This window comes from Amphibalanus amphitrite, unplaced genomic scaffold (assembly GCF_019059575.1).
Source record: "Amphibalanus amphitrite isolate SeventyFive unplaced genomic scaffold, NRLGWU_Aamphi_draft 001067F_arrow, whole genome shotgun sequence".
Lineage (NCBI taxonomy): Eukaryota > Metazoa > Arthropoda > Thecostraca > Balanomorpha > Balanidae > Amphibalanus > Amphibalanus amphitrite.
In genome coordinates this window covers 90094-112673 of record NW_024882561.1, presented here as the reverse complement: position 1 = coordinate 112673, position 22580 = coordinate 90094, and the positions used below count along the sequence as shown (strand labels likewise).

Below are 22580 nucleotides of genomic sequence, written 5' to 3'. Positions count from 1 at the left end.
AGCGAGATACAGACGGTGACCAGTGACTAGTGGAAGTTAGAAACTCAGAGAGAGACTAACTGGTTGACCGATGGAACTTACATGACAGGATGCTCTCCGGTGATTGGTGAAGTGGAATACAGCTTGTGATATGCCTGACAGCTATGCGCTGGCCAATGGCCATGTACTTGATAGGGGTACGACATTTGACGAAAATGGATGGAGCTCGGATGATTCTTCAATCATTGAGGGTAGAATATGCCACATTTCCCCCATGCTGTCAGAATTATATTTAATAGCACATTTGTATCGCCAGTGTGTATAAACCGCGCTGTAAACTAAAATCAAAGTCACGGTTGTAAACTGAGTCACAATGTCGTAAGGCTTGTCACGACTGCCTCCCCTTGCCGTGCGATTTAATGTGACTTTGACTACATTCACTGTTCAGGGCTCAGGCACGATTTTGTGGCCAAAGTTCATTCATGTCTTTGTAGCGCTGAAATCGTGTGCAATGCAATGCAAAACTGACCGGATATTTGTTATGAGCAAACCAGAGCTTTTGACATCTCACAATCTCTGTCGATGGTGGTGGACAGCGAGCGCGCCGGTCTCACGGAATTTTCCGGGTTATTATATTGGGGCTGCTGGTGCCTGTTAGTTGATCATATGCGGAAACGTCTATTGGTGGCGCGCCGGCTCTTGGGAAGTCTACTCTCGCTTCCGCATGTGCCCGTAGGCTTGACGGCAAACCGCACGTGTGGATGGCTCTCACTCTAGTTTACTGACTGCATCGCAGCTTTTTGAATCTGATCTGGGCGTGTGTCCAACTCTTACTTCGCCGTCGGTCCACCACTACCCCCCCCCCCCTCTGTCTGCCTCGCGCCCGCCGTCGTCGGCGCCGGCCCCGCACCTGTTCTGTCCATCCGGTGGCCACAAAAACACCCACCCCGGTCGGGCGAGCATCCGGCGGCTAAGGCCAGTGGTCAGCCCGGCGCCGTGGTCGCCAGTAGCTGCTCATAACACCGGGCGGTCCACCGACCGGCGCGGCGGGCGCCGGCCAGACGCCGGCCACTGACCACTGCACGGAGCCGGCCCCGCTCCGCCCCCGCCCCCGCCCCATAACCGTACGGAGTCCGGCGCATGGACGGCTGGCGCGGCAGTAATGGGGAGTAGTAGGCGGGGTGGTCTATTGAATACACTGGGTTCTGGACAGAAAGGAGAATCGTGAAGTTAGTTAGATGGATACAAAGATGCGTATCGCGCGTTTCAGCATTTCCATACCTCGAGACGGTTTCTGCACAAGGGTTAATCGTTTCAATCCAGCTCTCCTCATGAATAGCAGACCTGTTTGATAGTTTTCTGAGCCTGCCGCCGGCCAGCAACGCACCAAGGCCACTGATTCGTTGACCTGTGACCTCTGAGGTGACCGGGTCGTGACCCCGGTGCCCGGTGATCTGGCGTGCCCCGCCCTCCTCCATCGATGGTATCGGTTAACGAGCCGATCTAATAGAGCTGTGGTCTTAATGGTCCAGTTTCGTAATGTAATATCGGCTAAGTGAGGTAGTTCATAGATTGTGGGCAAGACTGCCCCTATGTGATCATGTGTGGCAAGGGCTAGCTAGGGCATTTTGTGTGAAGCTGATTACAATAACGAAGTCTTGAGCTGGATTATAAATCAAGCAAAGTATTTTTCTATCCAATATATTGAGCGTTTCTATATCGATATATCTAACAGTGTATCGTCTTCGCACGCGGACGTGACAGTCGCAATTTTCCATGTCTCGTGCCATAGAAAGTATCATTGTGCGCGGCTCCGTTTGCGCTGTGCTGCGCTATTTCCGACGTTCACTCGTGCGTTATCATTCGGCCATCTCCCGATGTACCGTTCCGTTTCGCTGCCGCCCGTCCCTTCCAGCCATTCCCACCGGTCCCGACTAATCCTCGTCGTAAATTCAGTGGCCACACAACGGGACGTTTATTGGTTCATAGCTGAGCAGTTTCCCGGTGTGTTTCACCAGAATGATAACATCGCACGTCACTGGACCAATGCCGTGACGTGACAGGACCGGACAGCGTCACACGGGTGTGACGTTACGCGGGGAACACGGTTAGCATCACAGTCGGCTCCGGCATGTTCCGACCCTCTCAGACATCAGCTGCTGATGTCACCCCACAACTTCTCCCTCACATCACTGAGATTATCTCGCCAATCCCTCGCACCTGGACGGCATTCTTTCACTCACCTATCCCAAACATCCAGCATTTTTGTTTACAAAATCATCATACAGCACAACACATTCGTTCACCTACCCTAAACAATCGACATTTTATACAGCATAATCACATAACATAAATACAAAACAACGGCATCGCTGTTGACGATCGGACATTACACGGCGAGTTTGAAATGACCGAATATGGCTGCAAATAGAACCACCGAGCTGCCCTGGCCCAGGGTCACAGTTTATCGCTGTCTCGCTGCTCGGGGGGGGGGGGGCTGTATCAGGCCTTAGGCCGCTTCTGAATATGGAGTGTACCGGAGTTTGACGGGCTCACGAACGACCGGCACTAAGACATTCTTATGAGGCCTGTAGCATGATCGCCACTCCGGTGCTGCCCCGCATTGTCCGGGCGGCGAGATACGGGACGACTCACACAGCCGCCACCGCTGCCGCCCGCGGGGCGCGCACTCCTCACTCGCTCACTCGCTCACTCGCACACTCACATCACGGTCCAGCGCGGTCCGGCACTTAGCGACTGTCTGAGACACACTCCGATCAGCCGATCTGATTTCGTCACTCGAGGCACGCGGTTCCTGTCCCCTACGATGCCACTAGCTCCGAGTTTCTTCTGTGGTGTAATCGACCACTCCGACCACGCCACCCGGGATGACTTGCCAGGGTGTGTTCTGGTGACGGGCGCTGGGATTAAACACCTCTTCGTGTGTCGGCATTTCTGAGACATCCAGCTACTTCGGAGAGTTACTGGACGCTATCGCTCCTGGTCCTAGACCTCGCCAACACCGAGTCCCCAGATCTCGACTGCGCCCTGTTCTCAGCTCGATGAGGTTGTGCTCTCACTCATAGCTGGACGCGGCTGTGTCCTCAGACCTGCTGGACGCCTTGACCTCAGACCTGTTCGACGCCTTTATCTCGGGGATATGTTCGATATCGTGCTCTCAGAGCTGGACGAGGTTGGCCTTCATAGCTGAACGAGGTTGTGCCCGCCGTTGCGCGCGGTGGCGTTGGCCGCCATGTAGATGTCCATGTCGTGGTCGGTCCAGCCGTCCGTGTCGTCGGTGAACTGACTGGAGAGCCGGGACGTGCTCCGGTCACGGGACATGGACTGCCGCCGGCTGCGGCGCCGGTCGCCGCCCCCGCCACCGCCCCCGCCTCCGCCCCCGCCGAAACCGGACGCCAGAGATGTGCGCGAGGCTCGCAGCTCTGAAACGGAACAGACGGAACAGGGTTAGAACCAAACCACAAAACAGTATTGAGTATATAATGTGAAAAACCACATGCAGTGAAAATGTGGACTAAAATAGTGAAAATACAAAGGAAAATTGTGTTGCATTGAAATAACGCTGTTATATAGAATCTCTTCAAACGAACAATGTTACTTGAAGCAGAGCATTAGAAGCGTAGTAGCGTATTGCATTATTAGAACGCTGTTTTTGGTTAACACTTCTTTCTGACTACAAATGTCTTTGACTCAAATATCACAAATATCATAGCAGCGCCGGGTAAAGAAGCAGCATGCAAGATGGTAGCGGGGAGATTCGTGCTAACGATAGAAAGACGGACAGACGATCAGAGAGACGGACGGACAGACAGACAGAGAGGCAAGGGTGTGGGGTGGACGTCACATACCTATCACCGGCGCGGTCCCGGCGCGCTACAGGGGAATGTCATGCTGAGAGCTGTACAGGTCACTAAGTAAGGCATCTTGCCACAAGCTCCCCGACGAACACACCGAACCTACCAGAACAGAACAGACGAGAGGCGGCCGTCAGTGGATGATGGCAGTGCTAAGCGAGCGCTTCAAGTTAGACAATTTTGGCTTTCTCTTTTATAGTATTTTTTTCTTCAGCAAATCAAGCATACGCACTATGGTTGCTTGAAATACCATAAGATGCACTTGATGCAAGCAAAACGAGTCGGATCATTAATTTTGAGTTAGTGGATATTATTTCGATTAACCTCCTGTACAGAGCACACGTTTTTCTCAAGGGCAAAAGATTAGCTAGCTCAGGTGTTGCTCTTGAGCTTCATGCATTCAAGCTTCAAGCTAGCCTTAATTTTCTTTGAGCATATCTATATCTCATTGCTAGATGACGTTGCAACTAGCAAACGTCAATCAGACCATACTTCTCGCCAGTGGAACTGGATTGTCTCAGTATATGACACAAAGCGGTTACGTCCGGCTGCTACCGGTTTCCTCAGCCTGTGATTGGCCCCTTCACTGACCTGGCCGGGGCAGCGCGAGGCCGTGACCTCCGCCGTGTGTGGAGAAGTGGCCCGACATGGCCGAGTAGCTGCGCAGAGACTGACCGTCGGCCAGGCTGCGCCTCCGCCACGAGCTCCTCGAGACCTGCGAGCGCGCGTCGTCCGGCAAGAAGTCCCGGTTTGAGGTGCCTGTGGTGCGTCAGAGAGAAATGGTCAGCTCGGGGGTCTGCCAGGGTGGGTATTGCCTTGGTATTACCGACTGCGTATTGTGCTAAGAGGCCTGGACATACAGAACTTGAAGTTCAAAACTTTGACACGCTCCAAAAGGACATGGTGACATTTCAAATCTGTCCTTGACTATCGCAGGTACATCTCTACCACCCACCATTTACCCTCACTGCCGTTCGTCACTCACCCTTTCCGTCCATATGGTACATCCTGGCCCTGGGGATGCTGCGGTGGCTGTACATGGACAGCTGGTCCCAGTCCTTGGCGCCGCGCAGTGTGCCGATGCTGGCCAGAGGCGGCGCCGGCGTGTTCGCCAGCACTGCCGGCAGTGGATCCTTCCGTTCGCGGCCGCGCCGTCGGTTGCAGCAGATGAACACGATGACGGCGATGACAATGGTGCCGCAGATGGCCGCACTCGCCGCGATCACAAACGTGTCCATGTGCGTGGGCGCGGCGGCGTCCGTGCGGATCTCGCGACACTGCCGCTGCGGCACCGTCTCTGGAGAGATGTCGATGTCCTCCAGAGACACAACGCACACGACGATGCATTCCTGTGACGGCACGTTCTTGATTTTGAACTCCTTTTCGGACGGCGCCAGCGGCGGACCCTGCTTGAAGACGTCGTCGCCGAAGAGGCGGTACACCACTCGGAAGCCGAGGATGTTGGGGACATCCGACTCCCACTGTATGACTACGGCGCTGCCGCGGCGGTACGCGTCCTGCACCCGCACCTCCTCGGCTGCCTGGCCGGTGCGCGAGGCTGCTCCGCCGAACGCCGACTCGGGCTTGAAGATGAGGCTGGGCCGGGCGGTGGGCGCGGCGGCCGCCACTACGGGCGCCTCGGAGGAGGGCGCGCGCCGGTACGGCGGCTGGGTGTACACCGGCCGGAAGGTGGTCGCCTCGGGACGCCGGGTGATCTGCACCTCGGCCGTCGGACGGCGCGTCGGCGGCGTCGGCTGCGGCGTGGTGTCGACGGGTGCAGCGGGGGCGGCGGTGGGTCGTGGCGCCGGCGGACGGGGCCGCGCGATGCGACGTCGCTCGGTGGTTCGCCGACGCTCGGTCGTCGTCTCCTGAGATGTGGACGGCGGTCGGCGCTCGGTGGTGGTGGTCTCGGCCACACAGACAAACTCTGAGGAGAGCGGGCGGAGTGGGTTAGGACGTCGAACGGACCAGACGCCGGGGTGCCGTCCCGGCTCGGTGATTCTGTTTGATGGATGACGCGCCGTGACCGGCACAGTCAACGGTGCGTCCCCGACCATAATAGGCATCCCACGATTTAAAAGCCCGCAAGTGGCGGTGTTGCGTTCACGGTTTATCGGCTGCGTTTATCAGAGCCGCAAAGCGTGACACTGGGGCCTGTTGGAGCGTTATATGCCTGTCACCTGGCTCGTCAGTGATTGATTTTAATTTGTTTAGGAAATCGCAATGGATCTAGTTTGAAAGAAAAAAATTGAATATCGAAAATGCATGGACTGATTTAAGTACGACAAAATGCTTTTCATTCGATTCTGTTCACATCTCGCACAAAGAAGAGGTAAACAAGGAACATTCAAGTCGTTTTCCACTTTCATCACCGTATACCATGCTTATAAACCTCTACCTAGATAGATATCCCGTCAGCTACCCCGTCCAAACCTACCTTCGACGTTGAGCTGGTAGAAGGTCCGGTCGCGGAAGTCAGGCGGGCTGCCGCAGAACTGCGGGTTCCGCTCGCGGCTGGTGACCTGCAGGTCGGCGTCGCGGATCCACTGGGCGATCCAGCGCACGCGGCAGTCGCACGTCAGGAAGCGGCCGCCCAGGCTGAGGCCGCGCAGCGTGGAGCGCAGGTGGCTGAACGCCGCCTCCGGCAGTGTGGCCAGCGGGTTCCCGTCGAGCGCCAGCAGCGTGAGCGACGTCATCGACTTGAGACAGTTGTCCGGCAGCTCGGTCAGCAGGTTGAAGCCGATGTCGAGCACCTGCCGAGACGTGGGACATGAGACTCGGCTGTAATAGCGCGGGTGTACGGATGAGAGACGCGATTATGATGGTGGTGTGCTTCTTGGCCAAAATTTAGCATTCCTAAACACGATGACCAATTGGAACTCTCATGGCTGTTTTGTGTAAATAGCTGATGCATCACAACCGGAATTGGGATTTTAGGAACAGTTCCAGTCGGTGCTTTCAGTCCTAGGCGCGACTGGGCGAGGTCCGAGAAGCCCGCTGAAGCAGCGCCGTCTCTGTTACGGCTGATCGATCGTCCGGTCGTCACGGGTGATCGGGTTTGCAGAGCTCACCGGCCGACGCCGATCCGTTATGCAGACAGCGGCCAGTCATGCGCGCCGAGTTTTGCGCGCAGAGGTGGAATTTCTGCGCGTTAGAGTCGTGACTGCGTCCCAGACGTGTGAGAAGGAAAATGGCGCGACGCTTCTCATTTCTGTCGTGAGTCTGCACAGGAAACATTGCCGCATGCCTCGACCCGAAGTTTTGATATGTTCTGTATTTCACGTACTTTGCTAGAGATACGCGCGTTTCCGTTTCGGTGAAATTCTTTTTCGTTTATTGTGTCAATTTTCTATTAAGCGCCAAAATGAGCTTTATTTGGTGAAATGTGCAAAACGTCTTACACGTGTATTTGCTGTGCAATTTATTTACAACTTTTGACGCTGTTGCGTAGGCTAGAGAGTACCTTTTTCGTAGGCTCCCCAAATAAGTACCCAAACCCCCGTTCATAAAAAGTACTCACCCTAAGTCGCCCCATGATCCTCATGGCGTCGGTCGGAAAGTCGGCGATCAGGTTATTCAGCAGGCTGAGCGAACTGAGCGTGTCGTTCACGCCCCGGAAGACGGTCGGTTCCAACACCTGGATCAGGTTCCGCTCCAGGTTGAGCGCCGTCAGAGATCCCATGCCGGCGAAGGCGGCTGTGGGGAGCTGGGTGATGCTGTTCTGGGCCAGGTCCAGGAAGGCGAGGCTGGAGAGGCTGTTGACACCCTCGGGCAGCGAGCGTAGTCCGGTGCCCTTCAGGTTCAGGTTCTTCAGCGACTTGTCGAGCCCGGAGAAGGCGCCGCCGCTGAGGGTGAGGTTGTTGTCGGCCAACTTCAACGTCTGCAGCGAGAGCGTCTTGAAGGCGCCGTCGGCGACGTACTCGATCCGGTTCTTGGATAGGTCCAGCAGCTCGAGTCGCTTCAGCTTCTGAAGTGCTTCGGTGGGCACGTCTGTCAGACCGTTGGACGCCAGGTTGAGGTTGCGCAGCCGTGACTCCAGGCCGGCGAACGCGCCCGGCGCGATGGCCTCAAGGTCGCAGTCGGAGAACTGGATGTTCTGCACGGGGATGTTGGCGAACACGTTGCTGGGCAGACTGCGGATGGTGCTGTTGGTGACGTACAGCAGGTCCAGCTCCTGGTTGGGTACGGCGGCCCGCAGCGCGCCCAGCAGCCGGCTGAAGTCGACGAACTGGCACTGCACGGAGAGAGCGGCTCCGGCGGGCCGCGCGCACACGCAGGAGCCGTGCAGGTCGGCCATATCCCTCGGCCAGGGGCACTGGGCGCGGCCGGAGGAGGCGGCAGCCAGCACCAGCAGCGCGGCTATCACCGGTCTCCGCATCGTGACGGCTGAAACGGACAGAGAGACGGGTCAGGAGCAGCGCCGGAGACCCCGCGGTATTCCGTGACAGACTGGGACACAGAGCTGAGATCGAACTCCGCCGTGAGCATTAGTCATTGATCATTAGTCACAGTGTTCATAGTATAACCACATTCGTACTCCGGGTCACGTTGAGTCATGGATCAGGAGTTTTGTGGCAGGGGAAGTTCGTTTCTAAAGATGGCACATCATCTGTGCAGCATCCCTAGCCTCGGTGTTCCGTGTCGGTTTGTCACATCCTGCATTGACCTTACTAATGACCCCACCGGTACCGGACCGGTCTCTACATATGGACCGAGGACCAGGACCTGGACCGGTGTCCGGATGGGGACCGGGTCCGGACCAGTTGTCGCCACCCTCCCGTGCCCCTAATTAGTGGGTTATTGGGTCAGGCAGCTAATGACCCACGATGGCACGCACGGGACAACGATATGAAGACGCCGTTTTTACGAATGACTAGGCCTGAAGTGGTTGTTTTGTGCTCGACATTATTATTTCAGATGCCTTTCATATAATCTTCTTTCTATATCGATTTTAAGACTAGTGATTAACCCTGCTGATGCATTGATTCCGTCCAGTTACAAAAGTTACGTGATTTAAATATTTATGTTCACATGAAGTAAATCGTCACCTTGCGGCCAAACATTCTGTCGCCGCTGGTTCATGCCGTCAGCGCGAACAATGCTATCGTGCCCACATCTCTTCCGTCAACACTGACTCCCGCGCAGGGCCTTTTTCCCATGACACGCTCGGGTGCTCGGTGTCCAGCGTTACCGCCGTATTCAGACAATTATCCGACGCTGTGACGGCCGGCCCCGTTACATTCCCGGTCCCGCTCACGTGCCCGCTATCCGGTAATTGCCAAATCGAATGCCTTTGATCGACGGTATGTCAAGGGATTGGTAGTCTTCCTTTGTGGACGGATCGGTGAATGGCTTTATGGTGGCCGGTGATTGGCTCATATCGTGACGAATGCGCGGCTCTGAGACGACTGCCGTCTGTTAGCAGCTCCGGTCTGTTCGGACGGAAAGCCGTTATTCACTTTGTTCCTTACACCGAGTGTGTTATCCATTTGGTTCCGGTCATTCCATTTTCTATTTTATCTCGTCGTTTCACATCCTTTCTCGGCTTACCCCACCACTGCGCAATTTCCCTGCACTCATCTCATTCTGCCTAATCTTGATCCAAATGTTTCTGTTCTTTCTCCTATCCTGCTTATCATAATAATCATAAACCAAATTAAACCGCCAGAACCAGGGCTGCATATCTCCGGACGCAGCACACATGAAGGTACGGTTTATACCTTTGTATCTCGGCTCCTCGGCGTCAGTACGGTTAGCTCCGACCACTGCGCTGGCCGGTCACGGCCCGGTGCCCGCGGTGTGACCGGACCCGTACGGACAGACGGACGGAGCGGCGCGAGCTGGCCGGTCAACGACCGCCGCCTCCTCTGCCACCGCCGCGGCGGAGATGCCAGAACTGGCTCGGGCTGGCTGGCGGAGCGGGTGCGGTAGCTAAAAAGGGATGAGAGCTGGAGCTAGATGGATAACTAAACGAACGTGACTTGGTTGATAAGGTCATGTGTTTTTTGAGGTTTCCAAGCACGTCTGTCCGATTTGTAACATTTGGTATTACGTAGCAGTTCAAACTAGTTTTGAGAAGTGCTGGTCCACTTTCCCCATCTCCCGAACTATTTCCTCATCTTCTTTTCACTTTCGTTTGTCCATGTCGTCCTTATCTGTTCCTATCACTATGCCCACGATGTAGAGTACGTGATGCCTTTCAGCCATCTCTGCGTCCCTCTGTTGAACGCATCGTCGCGCCTGGAACCGGAATTAGAGACATGCAAAGTTAATTATTGCACAATGAACACCAATTGGTGTTTTCGTTGTCTTTTATGTATTTACGACCTTGGTTTCACACCGAAGTAGAATCTGCGGAAACGGAAATTGAGTAACATGTGGAATATAAAGATGTTCGCCACAACACCGGAATATCTGCTTTCTGAAACACTGACCGATTTGCTTTGATAACGCTTCGATTGGACGATAAAGTTACCGAAAGACACTCGAGTCATTCACACTCGAGACGCTACCAATCCATACCAATATGAAGCGCTTACACCCTAAACCATTAGATGAACCCCAGACGTCAGTGACGCGTTAGCGCACCATTCCTCACACCACTAAGTAGCGGGCCGGGTCATGTGAGGCGCCGGAGATCCGACAGGCAGGTGTTAGCCGAGATGGAGCCTCCCATTACTGGCCCGAGGCCGGCTGTGGTCGGCCCGGTCCGATCCATCCTGGGCCAGTTCCGTCCGCATTCGTCCAGCCGATAGCCCGTCACACGGGTGATCTTTTATATAAAACAGTTATTTTTTAAGGCCACCTGAGAGATGATTAAGAAAAACCGCTGCTTCACGTTTTTACAAAACCATTGTAGCATCATGAGCTGTCCGATGTTACAACTTGGAACTTATTGCCCAACCCACGAGTATCTTATCAACAGCTCAGGACATAGCGACCCAGTCCGTCTATCCCAGCTGGGTCGGATCAGCCCCGCTAATTTCCTCCGCGCCTCAGTCACTCGGTCAGTGTGTGCCCGTCATGCGGCGCCGCTTCCTGCCTCTGTCCCGCTACCCGGGCTGATTTGTCTGGTGGCCGCCGGCGGCGAATCTGACGCACAGCGGCGATTCTGACGCGCAGCGGCGCGTGTCACTCGCGCTCGTCGTGACGCGCCGCAAACGTCGACGGAAGCGCGCGCGTCGGGATTGCCACTTCCGACAGAACCGTAAGCGGCGCACCGTGCGGCGATTGCCGGCTGGATGGCCGATGGACGCTGAGTGGACGATGATGTGATGTGGCCGACAAATGATCGTGTCGGTGGCGATGACATCGTCTTTTGAACCGGGATGATTATGGGAGAACTTCGTAAGGTAGACAGGATGTAGCAGACTATGTCAAATGCGGCATGATGAGCAAACTAACCATCTGACTGAACACTGATGCGTTTTCCGTCAACGGCCTAAAGGATGGATTACCTAGCAGACTGACGGCGGGCTATTCTTTTCCAACCAACAAGAACACCCACCACATTTGACTGACAAGCAACATTCTGGCGCGCCGACCTAGTTAGCTTTGGATGAATGATGAAGTAACGAGCGTCTCTCATACGTTGGCTAGCTTCCAGCTTCAGCTCATAGACCACAAAGACCACACCTCGCCAGACCAGGCCTCGCCCCGCCAGACCGCTCAGTCTTCTGACTGACACGGTCGGTAACCGACCGAGACAGGCCCGTGTGGCCGAGACAGCTGACCAACAGAGCAGCGTCAGCCGGCGCCGCGTAATGATGGGAGAACGACAGCCGCCAGTGCCGAGTTATGGGGTAGTAATGCCGGTAATGGTCCCCGTCTCGGCGGAGAACGAGAGACGCGTGGGAGACACCGACACGGATGCTGTGCAAAATTTAGTGTGTGGATGCTGTCTAATTTGCTTGTAAATGGATGCCGTTTTTAACTTTCACAGACCACATGGTCAATGCATATTCAGATGCTGTGATGCCAGCGATTGTCGAATTTCGAGTTTCGTTGGACCGTATCGTTGCAGTCTCTTCTGGCAAACATCTGGCAGCTTCTTCCTGTTACCAGTCAGAGCCTCGTTGAATATTCTGACGGAGTTGAGCAAGACGCTGGAACAGTCGCTTCCTGACTGATGAATGTTCTGCCGAAAATCACGGATAAGTCTATGACCTTGCCCCTTTCGGCTGTTTTTCGTCTCGCTGCGCTGCGGCTGCCTCCGTCTCATTCTCCGGTAGCTGCGGCAGTCTCCGGCAGCTGCGGCAGTCTCCGGCAGCTCCGGCTCACGGCCGAGGCCGCCTCGGGCCGTGTCACTGACCCGCCGCTGACGCCATCTGGTCGGGCGGCCAGCTGACGGGCCTCCCTCCCTCCCTCCCTCCTTCCCCCCTCTCTCTCTCTCTGGACGGAGTCCCTCTGCCCCTCCCACGCACCCAGCAGAGGCCAGGAGCAGACTCTCAGTTTCGGCGACCGCCGCCACCACCGCCCAACAACTCTCATCAATACTTCATCAGCCCTCCGCTGCCGTTTTCAGTCCGAACGCCGCCTTCTCCGTCGCAGCTCTTCGACACACCGCGAACAATGACACGACTTTACACAGTTACGCCACTAACGGGGCTCCGAACAGCCTCCTGTTTTATGGAAAAGCCGACTCACAATCGCACTATTTGGCAGTTAGGCGAGCCGCCCGACTGAGTCGGCCGGTATGCTGCCAGCCGGCGACCTCTGTCGCTGTTTAGCATATATGCAGGGACACAGGGCCTCCGTTTGCCAGTGACGTAAGAGGAACGTCGAATGGCCGAGATTCCACCGAATCCTTAACGTTTTGCCCGCCTCTTGCCGTCTCAAAAGTGAACGAACTGTGACCTAGTTGAAATGGAAGCCTGCTGAAAATGCATGGAAAATATCACAGCGTCTATCTCCGTGCACCGTTTGCGACCTCGAACCCGCGCTGCGTCAGCCACGAGGCGAAGAACGGCCTCACAGAGAGCCCGGTCCGTCTGGAGGCCGGCCGCATTGTACTGACACGGGTCGTGACCGGGCGCGCTGCGGGCCGATTTGCTCGTGCGGCAGCCGGCTGGTCGCTGACCGAACCAACGCTGCACGGCGTGTTGAGAAACGCACGCAGACGCGTTCCGACGGACAGTGACTGTCGATTTCTGTGCACTGTAATTGACTTGGGGTTACCTGAGGTCACCAGAGGCTCCGAGAGGTCACCTCAGGTCACCAGAGGTCACCACGACTTGTCGTCAATGACTGCCGCATTTGCCACCCGCCGAGGCATGTGCAACACTCGAGTATGCTATTCCGTGGCCGTGACCATTGTCAGGACTATGGCTCGGCTTTTAGCGCTGGGTATTTCAGTAACGAGATGCACGGCGATTGAGAGCGATCTTAGCGATCTTATCTCAGAGGTCGTGCAAAAAGTCGATCAGACTGCCGGCGCCAATAGGGTGCGTCGGAGTGACGGCTGAGCTGTGATGGCCGCGGGCGATGCTCAGCCCTGGCCCCCCAAATGAGAGGAGTCGGATGGGTGCGGCGAAGGTCGTACCCCGGGTCGGCTGGCACCGCTGAGAAGGTGTGTGTCGAACACCGTGCTAACTCCCGAGCGGCGAATTGGCGATCCCACACGGCACTGTCTCGGCGGGATAAAGCTTTATGGGATGGTCCCTGGCTATGGTACTTGTGCCCATCAGTCAGCTGCCTTGACCTCGAAAGATCGGCGACTTAACCCTCGCCCGTAAACGGCGATCTGCCACCTTCGCCCATGCAGGGGGGGGGGGGTTGGTGCGACCCCCCCCCCCTTGGCGTTTGAAAACGGAGCGTCGTAGAGCTTAGCGGAAAAGACCAACGGATTGCTCTCGCCGAGATCTCGCGATTGGTGGTATATTTTTTGGTCCTAGGTCAACATTTGACCTACTTTTGACCGGTCAAAGGTCAAATTTTCGGAAAAATAGACTTTTTTCAACTTTCCGCGGCGATTGCGGCGAAACGGTTGGAGATATCGACTTGAAACCTTCACTATCGTGTTCCTTGATCAATTCTCTATCGTTTGGTATGTATTTCGTTTCCCTAGCTCTAAAAATGGCGCGTTGGGAGCGCCGGAAGTCGGCAAGGTCACAGTCGGCGGCAGAAATTCGAAAAATAAAAATTTAAATTTTTGAAATCTGATTGTATTTTTGGATTTGGGAGGTCCATTTGCTCCCTATAGAAGCTAATATTGCTGCATATTCCCACTGAGGTGACAAGAATTAGCAAAATAGTGGTTCGGGCGCTTTTCAAAAATAGTACCGGACGCTGTTCCTCTTGTGACGTCATAGCTCCGTGACCTGACCTGACCCGGTCAAGTTTCTTATGCCATATGATAGCCAATACTTGCCCCAACATGCATGGGAAGTTTCATCACGATCCATCAACCGATCTCCGTACCACCGGCAGGAAACCTCGGGCGTTGGCACTCAGTTTGTGAAAATCCGGCCGGAGGCTGTTCCCTTTGTGACGTCATAACTCCGTGACCTGACATGACCCGGTCAAATTTTTTTTATCAAAAGATGCGCAAGGTTTGCCCCATAAGGTACCCAAAATTTGGCGGCGCTGCGCGCCGCCGTTTTTGCACTATTTCCGAAAAACCTCAGGGGGGGTTGCACCAACCCCCCCCCCCCTACATGGGCGAGGGTTAAGCGTCGTCAGCATCCGAACAAGGTGCCATGTCCCGGTGCCCGACCTGGTATGCAGAATGCAGCCTCCTCTTCTGTCGCGGTGAGAGACAGCTCTGCCCTGAACCGTACCACTCGCACCAGCGCGGCGCGGCAGGCGGGTGTTGGCGGTGTCGAGCCGCGAGGATGTGGTCGCCTCTTGCGCAACACTGCGAGCTCTTAAACGCTCCGAAAGCTGACTTCCGGAAAGTGATGCCAATTACTGACGATTGCCCGACAAGGCCGTTGTTAATCTGAACTATGACCTGCCTAGCTATACCCGCTCAAGGTGTAATAACATCGTGCCAAGTCTTTTCACGAAGCTAGCAATTGCGACCGGGTTTTAAAGCCGTATGAGCGTGTGGGGAGTATGAATAATAGCCGTGTTTGTGAACCTGCATTCGGTAGCAGCAGTGGAGCCTGCACCCTCCCAGTGCTCTAATGCAGTGTGCGGATCAAATGAGAGTGGGTGAGAACGCATCAGCATGACTCAGGTGCGGAAATGGGTCGCCGAGTCACCAAGTCAACGAGTCAACGAATCACCGAGTCATTGACCGCCGATCACCGGAAGGTCGTCCGAACTTGGCCGACCGCTCGCGGTGAGACATCCGGTCGGAGACAGCGGAGCCACGTGACGATTCCGGTAAACGACCGGCGCCTCAGCGATGACCTATCGAGACCCGCGGTCAGTCGGACAGGTCACTGCGGTCGACACAACCACTGCCAGTGTGCTGTCGTCCCCGATATCCGCCGTCGCCGACGCTCCGTCGAGAGCAGTGACCGACTCACTCCGGCGTGGAGATGGGAACGCGCCGCCGAGGAGACGGCTGCATGGTTTTTCTGCCGACCGTAGGTGGTCGATGAGCTGTCGTGAAACGGTGCCGTGTGGAGACGGGGAGGGATGCGCTGCGCTCACTCCCGGATTCAGAGGATGACAGCGGAGTGAGGGGTCACCGGCGGAAGGAGGGGAGGGTAGAGGTCGGGCCGGACACTTCCCGCTGTCACGCCGCTCCACAGGAGACGCCGCTGTCCGGTCACGAACGGTGTGATCGGACCTCACGGTGTGGACCTGACGGTACATCGGCGAATCACTCTTTGAACCCGGTGAGTGCAGTCTTTGCTGGCGGATGTCAAGGAGTACTAGAAACGTAACTGGAGTTAGCTAACTCGAGTTTACGAGAACGTCGGAAAGGATATCAGACAATGGTCTCGATTTGTCGGATCGGAAGAGATGAGTGAGCCTTCACAGACATGGTAGAGAGAGAGAGAGAGGGGGAAAGGGAGGAAGGGAGGGAGAGAGAGAGAGAGAGGGAGAGAGAGAGAGGGAGAGAGAGAGAGAAAGAGAGAGAGAGAGAGAGAGAGAGAGAGAGAGAGAGGGGGGAGAGGGAGAGAGGCAGTCGACTCCCGCCGCACGGACGCCGCCTGTTCCGGCGTGTGGCGGTGTTTTTATACGGCCAGAGGTGAAGGCCCTTGCGGTCCGACATGCCTGCGGCTGGGGCTGGACACGAGGCAGTCTGGCCCCAGGGGAGAGCGAAGCGTCCTCCTGACAGCAGGTGTACAGTTATTATAGTCCCGGCCTGCGGCGGGGCAGATACGTCCGATAATTTCCGGTAGGGAGTTCGGACGGCGGTTCGTTTCGTTCGGATCTGAGGTGATTTAGGGACTGGGTGGTTTCAGCTTTCCGCGCTAGCCTTGTTTCTTGACCACGAAACTGTAAGAATGGTATACTATTAACATTGGACACCTCGGCGATAAGTGATCACGAAGGGAGGTGCCCCGGCTCGGGACGCTGGGATCGGTGCCGGTTTCTCGGCTCTCACGGTCGGCGCGGCACTGCCGCTGGAAAGCTGGCCACGGTTACATCATGACGACCCGGCAGCACCGGGCACCTCCCACCACCCAGCGAGTCCGCGTCGCCGCCGCGGTCGGGCTGGGTGCCTTTCGCTGGCACGGGCCAACGGCGGAGTTCACAAGTTACAGGTCTCACACCTGACTCTGACTCTCAAGGGCTTTAAGTTCTCATGTTCATGTTCTTAAATTCTTAACTTCTCAAGTTATCAAGTTAGCAGCACCACTGGCTCTCTCCTGTTGCGTGGCCGCGAACTCACTCGAGAGTCAAATCACTCGAGTCAAATTCGAGAGAAGTAATTCTCTCGAATTTGACTCCTGACTCACGATGGGTTTTTGACTTTCCACTTATGACTCATAACCGAGGACATTTGACAGAGCTGCCCATTTCCTGCTGCTAGGTCTGTGTTCAACCAGACTCCTAACTCTATTGTCTGACTCCGGCCTTACACCCGAGCGATGCTACTATCTCCTTCGGGTCACAGACAGTCCTTTACGACCTGACGGCTAATGTCAGCCACCTGCCATCTGGCTGTCCCGTGGGCTAATGCATCTCTCTGGGCTTTCTGGAGTCTGACAGAGACTGCGTGTGCAGCAACTGTCGTTGAGATAGCTCGTTCAGCTCTTTTCCGAGATACTGGTGTGACTGAGCGGGGAGATCGGTGCGCCTTTGGTCGACATAGGAAGCTTCTCTGGGATGGCTGAACCTGCCGATTGGTATTCTATGCTTGAATGGAGCGATGCTAATTCTGTACGACGATCGCTTTCCCTGAATTATATCATCGGCCTTCATGGGTTAAACCCGATGGGCTCACTCCTAGAGGAAGAAGCTATTTGTGACTCCACGTTTCTCAGGCGATTCTCAGGCTCAATTTCTTGAGTTTTAATTTTTATGTCAGCACCACCCGTAGCTCGTGTTCCGTGGCCGCTGGCCGTGAACTCACCTGGTTTTGCTCCTCTGTCTCTCCGGGCTTTCTCTGTACTTCCGTGTCTGTGTTAACGGCTTCGGGAGCGTCTCTCACTGCTGACACATGACCTACCGACCACGTGACCGCACTGACCAGTCGCCACGCGCGCCGTCCGTACCTGAGCGCCGTTCACCGTAAACTGGCCGGCAGGTCGACCGCCGCCTCCGCGCCGCCGCTGCCCAGGAGGCGGCCGACACCGCCGTGTGACGTCACATTGGTGATGTCGTCAGTCGGTGACGTCAGCGGCAGGTGATGGAGTGCCATGGTGAATCCGCACCACACGGCGACGCTGTGGGATGCTCTGGAGTTGGCTTCTTCTAAACGTAGAGGTGATGCTGGTGAATGCTGATGACAATGAACTATGAAGGGAAGTGAGACGAAGGTGTCGGTATAGTTACTGGATAATGCGTTCTTCAGCTATGTACTTATGATGGTGATTCTCAGACTTCGAGTCTATCTCTTCATGGTTCTTCAATTTATCCTTCCTAAATGTTTGCATTTATTCTATGTTTGATGGCGTACGAGTTGTCGTATTGCTATTAGACTTTCTAGATTCATAAAACACATCTTTCCGTATGATCTCTGCTCCGTGGAACTGTGACGTCACCGACATCACCTTGGCATTGCCACGCTGAAACCTGATTAGTCATTAATTTTCCCGTTGCCAAATATCTGGAAATAACAGTAGCATCGTCCTCGCATGAAGATCGGTCGCTGTTTCCTGTCGTCAGACACATCCGGTATGTCGCGTGCGCTCGACCCTCTGCACGTGCTCGCGTTTCTGACATGACCAATCACCCCACGTGCTCGCATTTGAGGTATGACCAATGCTGCGTGCCATGGGCAGGACAGTCGGTCCGTGTTCACAGGAAAGGATGCTCGCTGCCTCGTATGACCGAATTTGGTGGGCTGTATGGTTACGATCTGTTTCATTGTAGCTGCGTATGGGAAGTTACTCCTCTTGCCGAAGTAATAAAATATCTGCTGAGATGTGTGTTAAGACAACTGAATCGCATTCCCATGGTGCACGTTTTCGAATTAAAAGCCGTTGGCACCCAGTATCAAACATGGCGCCAATCTGGGTTTGTATTGCTTTTTTAAATGAGAATCATCCTTGGACCGTGCCGATCTATGGATTGCAGTTCGAATTATCCCCTCAGAGGTAGTCCGTCTACTAAACTTTGCCTATTAACTATCTTATCTGATTTATTGTGTTTTAACTGAATACGCATGAACTCTTTATTCCGTTTTCCTCCTCATGATATAAAGCTGTCTGTTTTTGCTTGTGTAACCATTGCTCCATCGACTCCTTAACTGCGTCTGAAGCAACGCTTCGTGATTAGTTCGTTGCACTGTTGGTTGGGTCGTGATCCCCGGCGCTCTTTGTGTTTCTATCCCGAGACTGGGAATTTCTGGTCACCGTAGACCCGGATTCCGCCGCCGAAGGGTCAAGTCTGTCTGTAGGTGACTGTTCCGCCACTAAATGACGTATTTTCCTGGTCAGTGTACGGTGAGTTGTATGAGCGCTAACGCTAACAGCTCTGCGAGTGTTTCCGGAGCAGCGCCCTAACCTCATCGCTAGCTTCTTTGTCTGGAGAACATCGCGATTGCCTCGGGTCTTGTTCGTGATACGTTTGTGTTGCCGCTGATCTGTTTAGTCTGTTCTCCCCTCCACCCCTCCTCTGACTGTGCTGCTGTCCGGACCAAGTCTCCAAGATTGCAGCTGGGCCCCCTGACCAGAGTTGCACCTCCCCAGCCGGCCTCTCAGGTCAGAGCTGGGTCTCCCCTCTATCCGAACGCCACACGTGCGCCAGACAGGTGAATCATCCCCATACTCTGAAACCGTAATTAACATAGAACTGAGACCGGGGGAGACTGAGCTCAGAAAACAGCTCGGCGGTCGCTAACACCACGCTCCGAGGGCTGGGGGCCCCAACGACGCAGTGGGCACTATCCTGGACAGATAGCGGGGGGGGGGGGGGCGGCTGTGTGGGGAAGGGAAGCAGGTAGTGCCAGTGACGTCATCGAGTGGTCCACCGCCGTAATGGTTGTTATGCAAAGTAGTGTCGGGTTTTACGGCGTTAGCGGCGGGGTGCATTGAAAAACAACGATGAGTCAGAGCTGGTTAGACGCGCTGGCGCTGCGTGGTTTATGACACTGGCTTCATTCAGCTCTCTGAGTTTCCTGTGCGGAGGCGTCTGTTAAATTCAGATGCTTTGTCACGCAGTTTGTATTGTGTCGATGACTGATAGGCCCATGTTGAGTCGTTTTCCTATTACTCACCTCAGTCCCCTACTGAGAGCGGAATTCGAGTTTCGTCATTTTTGTTGGTGACAAAGTTATTCGACATTGGGATAGGCTATAGGGCCTTGTTTGTAAATCGTGACTAATATGGAGCACTGGAGCAGTGCGCGAGAATTACAGCAACTGTTTTTTTTTCCAATGAATTTTAATTTCTCTCAGCGACAATGACGTGAAACGATGACAGATTGATGTTGTCGAGGATTGATAACGCATATGATGGCCGGTGACCGGTGGGCGCAAGTGAAAATTTGTTGACATTTAGAACTATTGGAATTACGTTTGTGTGCAATAAGCACCAGGTCATGTGTACTTGTAGATTGTTTGTACTCGTATTTACCCTGTTGATGATTTTCATCGTTTACAGGGTGGAGGAGGGGAGTCCGAGCTACAATACATCGCTGCTCCATCAGAAGCTTCAGGTAAGCTGCCGAAAGTTATCCTAGTAAATGTGTTTAAAGGAAATAGTTCACTTTCACGAAATTATTTTTTTTGCAAGGGATTTATGATTATTTATGTTCAAAATGATCAGCAAAGAAAATAAAACCTTTTTATAACAAAAGATTATTTTCTATATTTTGATATAGGAAGAACTTTTCAGTTTCTGTAAGGCACACGCGATCCAGTATGAAAAGAGCATGGGTCCCGAAAATTCTTCAGAAACTAGAGAAATTATCGCGGCCACCGGCATTTGGGCGATCTGCTCGTGCTTTTGTTACTGGAGCGCCTCTTTCCCCGAGATTGCGCCGGCCGCCTGCCATGGACGAAAAATACACGACTTTGAAATCCGGCTGATCGTGGGAAAATACCGCCGGAGGTCTCGGCTATATGCAGGAATTCACCGGGATGTATAGTATATACCACTGCCTCGATGTATAGGCTATAGCCTGCAAGCTGGCTTTGGTGCAAACTGCAAACATGTCAAACATGGTATAGGGCGGATTGTCGATTGATGTAAGCGAATCAGACGTTCAATTGACAATTTCCGATTCTTATCCGTAGTTGCGGCGCCCGCCACGGGCGGCGCTGGCCCGGCGAGCGGCGGTGACCCGACCGCTCGCCGGGTCAGTCTGGACGCGTGCTAGTATATTGCGGATAAAAATTACGGCCAATTATATTTTATTTTAGGAAGTGTTATTAGGAGCGGAGCAATAAAATCTCATTTCTCCCCTGTCTCTTTACCTATCTCTCAAATCCCTTGCTCACTCATCTTTCCTCTCCATAGGCGGCGGAACGGGGAGGGCACCGGGGCACCGTCCCTCCCTTTGATTTTGGCATTTTAACATTAGCCCTATGGGCGTTGCATGGAAAGAATGGGACCAAAAGTTGGCAGTGCCCCCCCCCCTTAATTGAAGGTGTTCCGCCGCTACTGTTCCTCTCTGTAGGTATCAGTCTCCTTGCCGTCCTCCCTGAAGTCTCTGTTAGTCTTTTCCTTCATACTTATCCTCCTTTCTCTCACCACCCTCTCTCTTTCGCTCTCTCTCTCTCTCTCTCTCTCTCTCTCTCTCTCTCTCTCTCTCTCTCTCTCTCTCTCTCTCTCTCTCTCTCTCTCTCTCTCTCTCTCTCTTCTCTCTCAGTCTCTCTTTCTCTCTCAGTCTCTCTTTCTCTCTCAGTCTCTCTCTCTCTCTCTCTCTCTCTCTCTCTCTCTCTCTCTCTCTCTCTCTCTCTCTCTCTCTCTCTCTCTCTCTCTCTCTCTCTCTCTCTCTCCCTCTCTCCCTCTCTCTCTCTCTCTCAGTCTCTCTCTCTCTCTCTCTCTCTCTCTCTCTCTCTCTCTCTCTCTCTCTCTCTCTCTCTCTCTCTCTCTCTCTCTCAGTCTCTCTTTCTCTCTCAGTCTCTCTTTCTCTCTCAGTCTCTCTCTCTCTCTCTCTCTCTCTCTCTCTCTCTCTCTCTCTCTCTCTCTCTCTCTCTCTCTCTCTCTCTCTCTCTCTCTCTCTCTCTCTCCCCCTCTCTCTCTCTCTCAGTCTCTCTCTCTCAGTCTCTCTCTCTCTCTCTCTCTCTCTCTCTCTCTCTCTCTCTCTCTCTCTCTCTCTCTCTCTCTCTCTCTCTCTCTCTCTCTCTCTCTCTCTCTCAGTCTCTCAGTCTCTCCCTCCCTCTCTCTCTCTCTCTCTCTCTCTCTCTCTCTCTCTCTCTCTCTCTCTCTCTCTCTCTCTCTCTCTCTCTCTCTCTCTCTACCCGTCCGTCTGTCCATCTCTTTGTCCGTCTCTCCGTCCGTCCGTCCGCCCTTCCGTCTCTCAGTCCGTCCATCCATCCATCCGTCCGTTTCTCCATTCTCCGTCCGTCCGTCCATCCGTCTCTCCGTATGTTCGTCCGTCCGTCTGTCTCCCCAGACCCCATCCGCGAAATTTTGTGCTAGGTAGCATTGAGGCTGGAGGTTTGTATTTTCTATTTGTTTAATCGTCTAGTAGGGCAATGTGAGGGGGCAACAAACTAATATAAAAACATGGGCCAGGCACTGCGGATCCAGAAAGGCGACGCTGCGGGAAGTGCATACACTCAAAGAAGTCTCTCCAAATTCCAAAAACTGATCGAATTTGTATTCCTTACGCGTTACTGTGCACTTTAAAGCAAACTTTTCGTAATATAAGTTAAGTTTTCGTCTTATTCCTGAAACGAAAAGTAAATTTCCGTCGATTTCTGGCGCTGCCGGGTTATTTGTCCCAAAAACCCCCTCCTCCTGGATCTGCCAGTGGGGTATTGGCCCTGTTTCACCAGTGATAGCAGCACGCTGCATAGCTACGTTTGGAACAGAGTTGCTGTCTCGTTGAATGCCAGGGGCGTCTTTTTCTGAAAATGATTGGTAGGGCTCTAATGTTAATTTTCGCAACTTCAAAGCCATTCTTACCATGCAACTCCATAGGCATAATGTTAAAGTTTTTAAATTATTGGTAGGGCTCCGGCCCTACCAGGCCTATACATACAAAACG

The 22580-nt window shown here is 54.1% G+C and overlaps 2 protein-coding genes across 4 annotated transcripts in view; one reads left to right on the top strand and one right to left on the bottom strand.

The window, feature by feature from the left end:
• The window catches only part of LOC122369739 (rab3 GTPase-activating protein catalytic subunit-like), a 56451-nt gene that overhangs the window by 24650 nt on the left and 9221 nt on the right, over positions 1–22580 (top strand). For both annotated transcript variants that reach the window (XM_043344699.1, XM_043344700.1), the window contains exon 11: positions 20024–20078. In XM_043344699.1, coding sequence (XP_043200634.1) covers positions 20024–20078 — 55 coding nt within the window. The remainder of the gene's footprint in view (positions 1–20023; positions 20079–22580) is intronic.
• LOC122369740 (vasorin-like) lies at positions 1940–17496 on the bottom strand. 2 transcript variants are annotated; one of them, XM_043344702.1, is made up of 7 exons: positions 17332–17477; positions 7375–8240; positions 6292–6607; positions 4840–5781; positions 4446–4613; positions 3849–3956; positions 3310–3422 (listed from the first exon to the last, which is right to left on the bottom strand). In XM_043344702.1, the coding sequence occupies exons 2-6, from the start codon at positions 8230–8232 to the stop codon at positions 3874–3876; spliced, it is 2367 nt and encodes a 788-aa protein (XP_043200637.1). In that variant the 5' UTR covers positions 8233–8240; positions 17332–17477; the 3' UTR covers positions 3310–3422; positions 3849–3873. The 2 variants fall into 2 exon arrangements, with proteins under 2 accessions (XP_043200636.1, XP_043200637.1); XM_043344701.1 differs by lacking the exon at positions 3849–3956 and having other exon boundaries at positions 1940–3422; positions 17332–17496.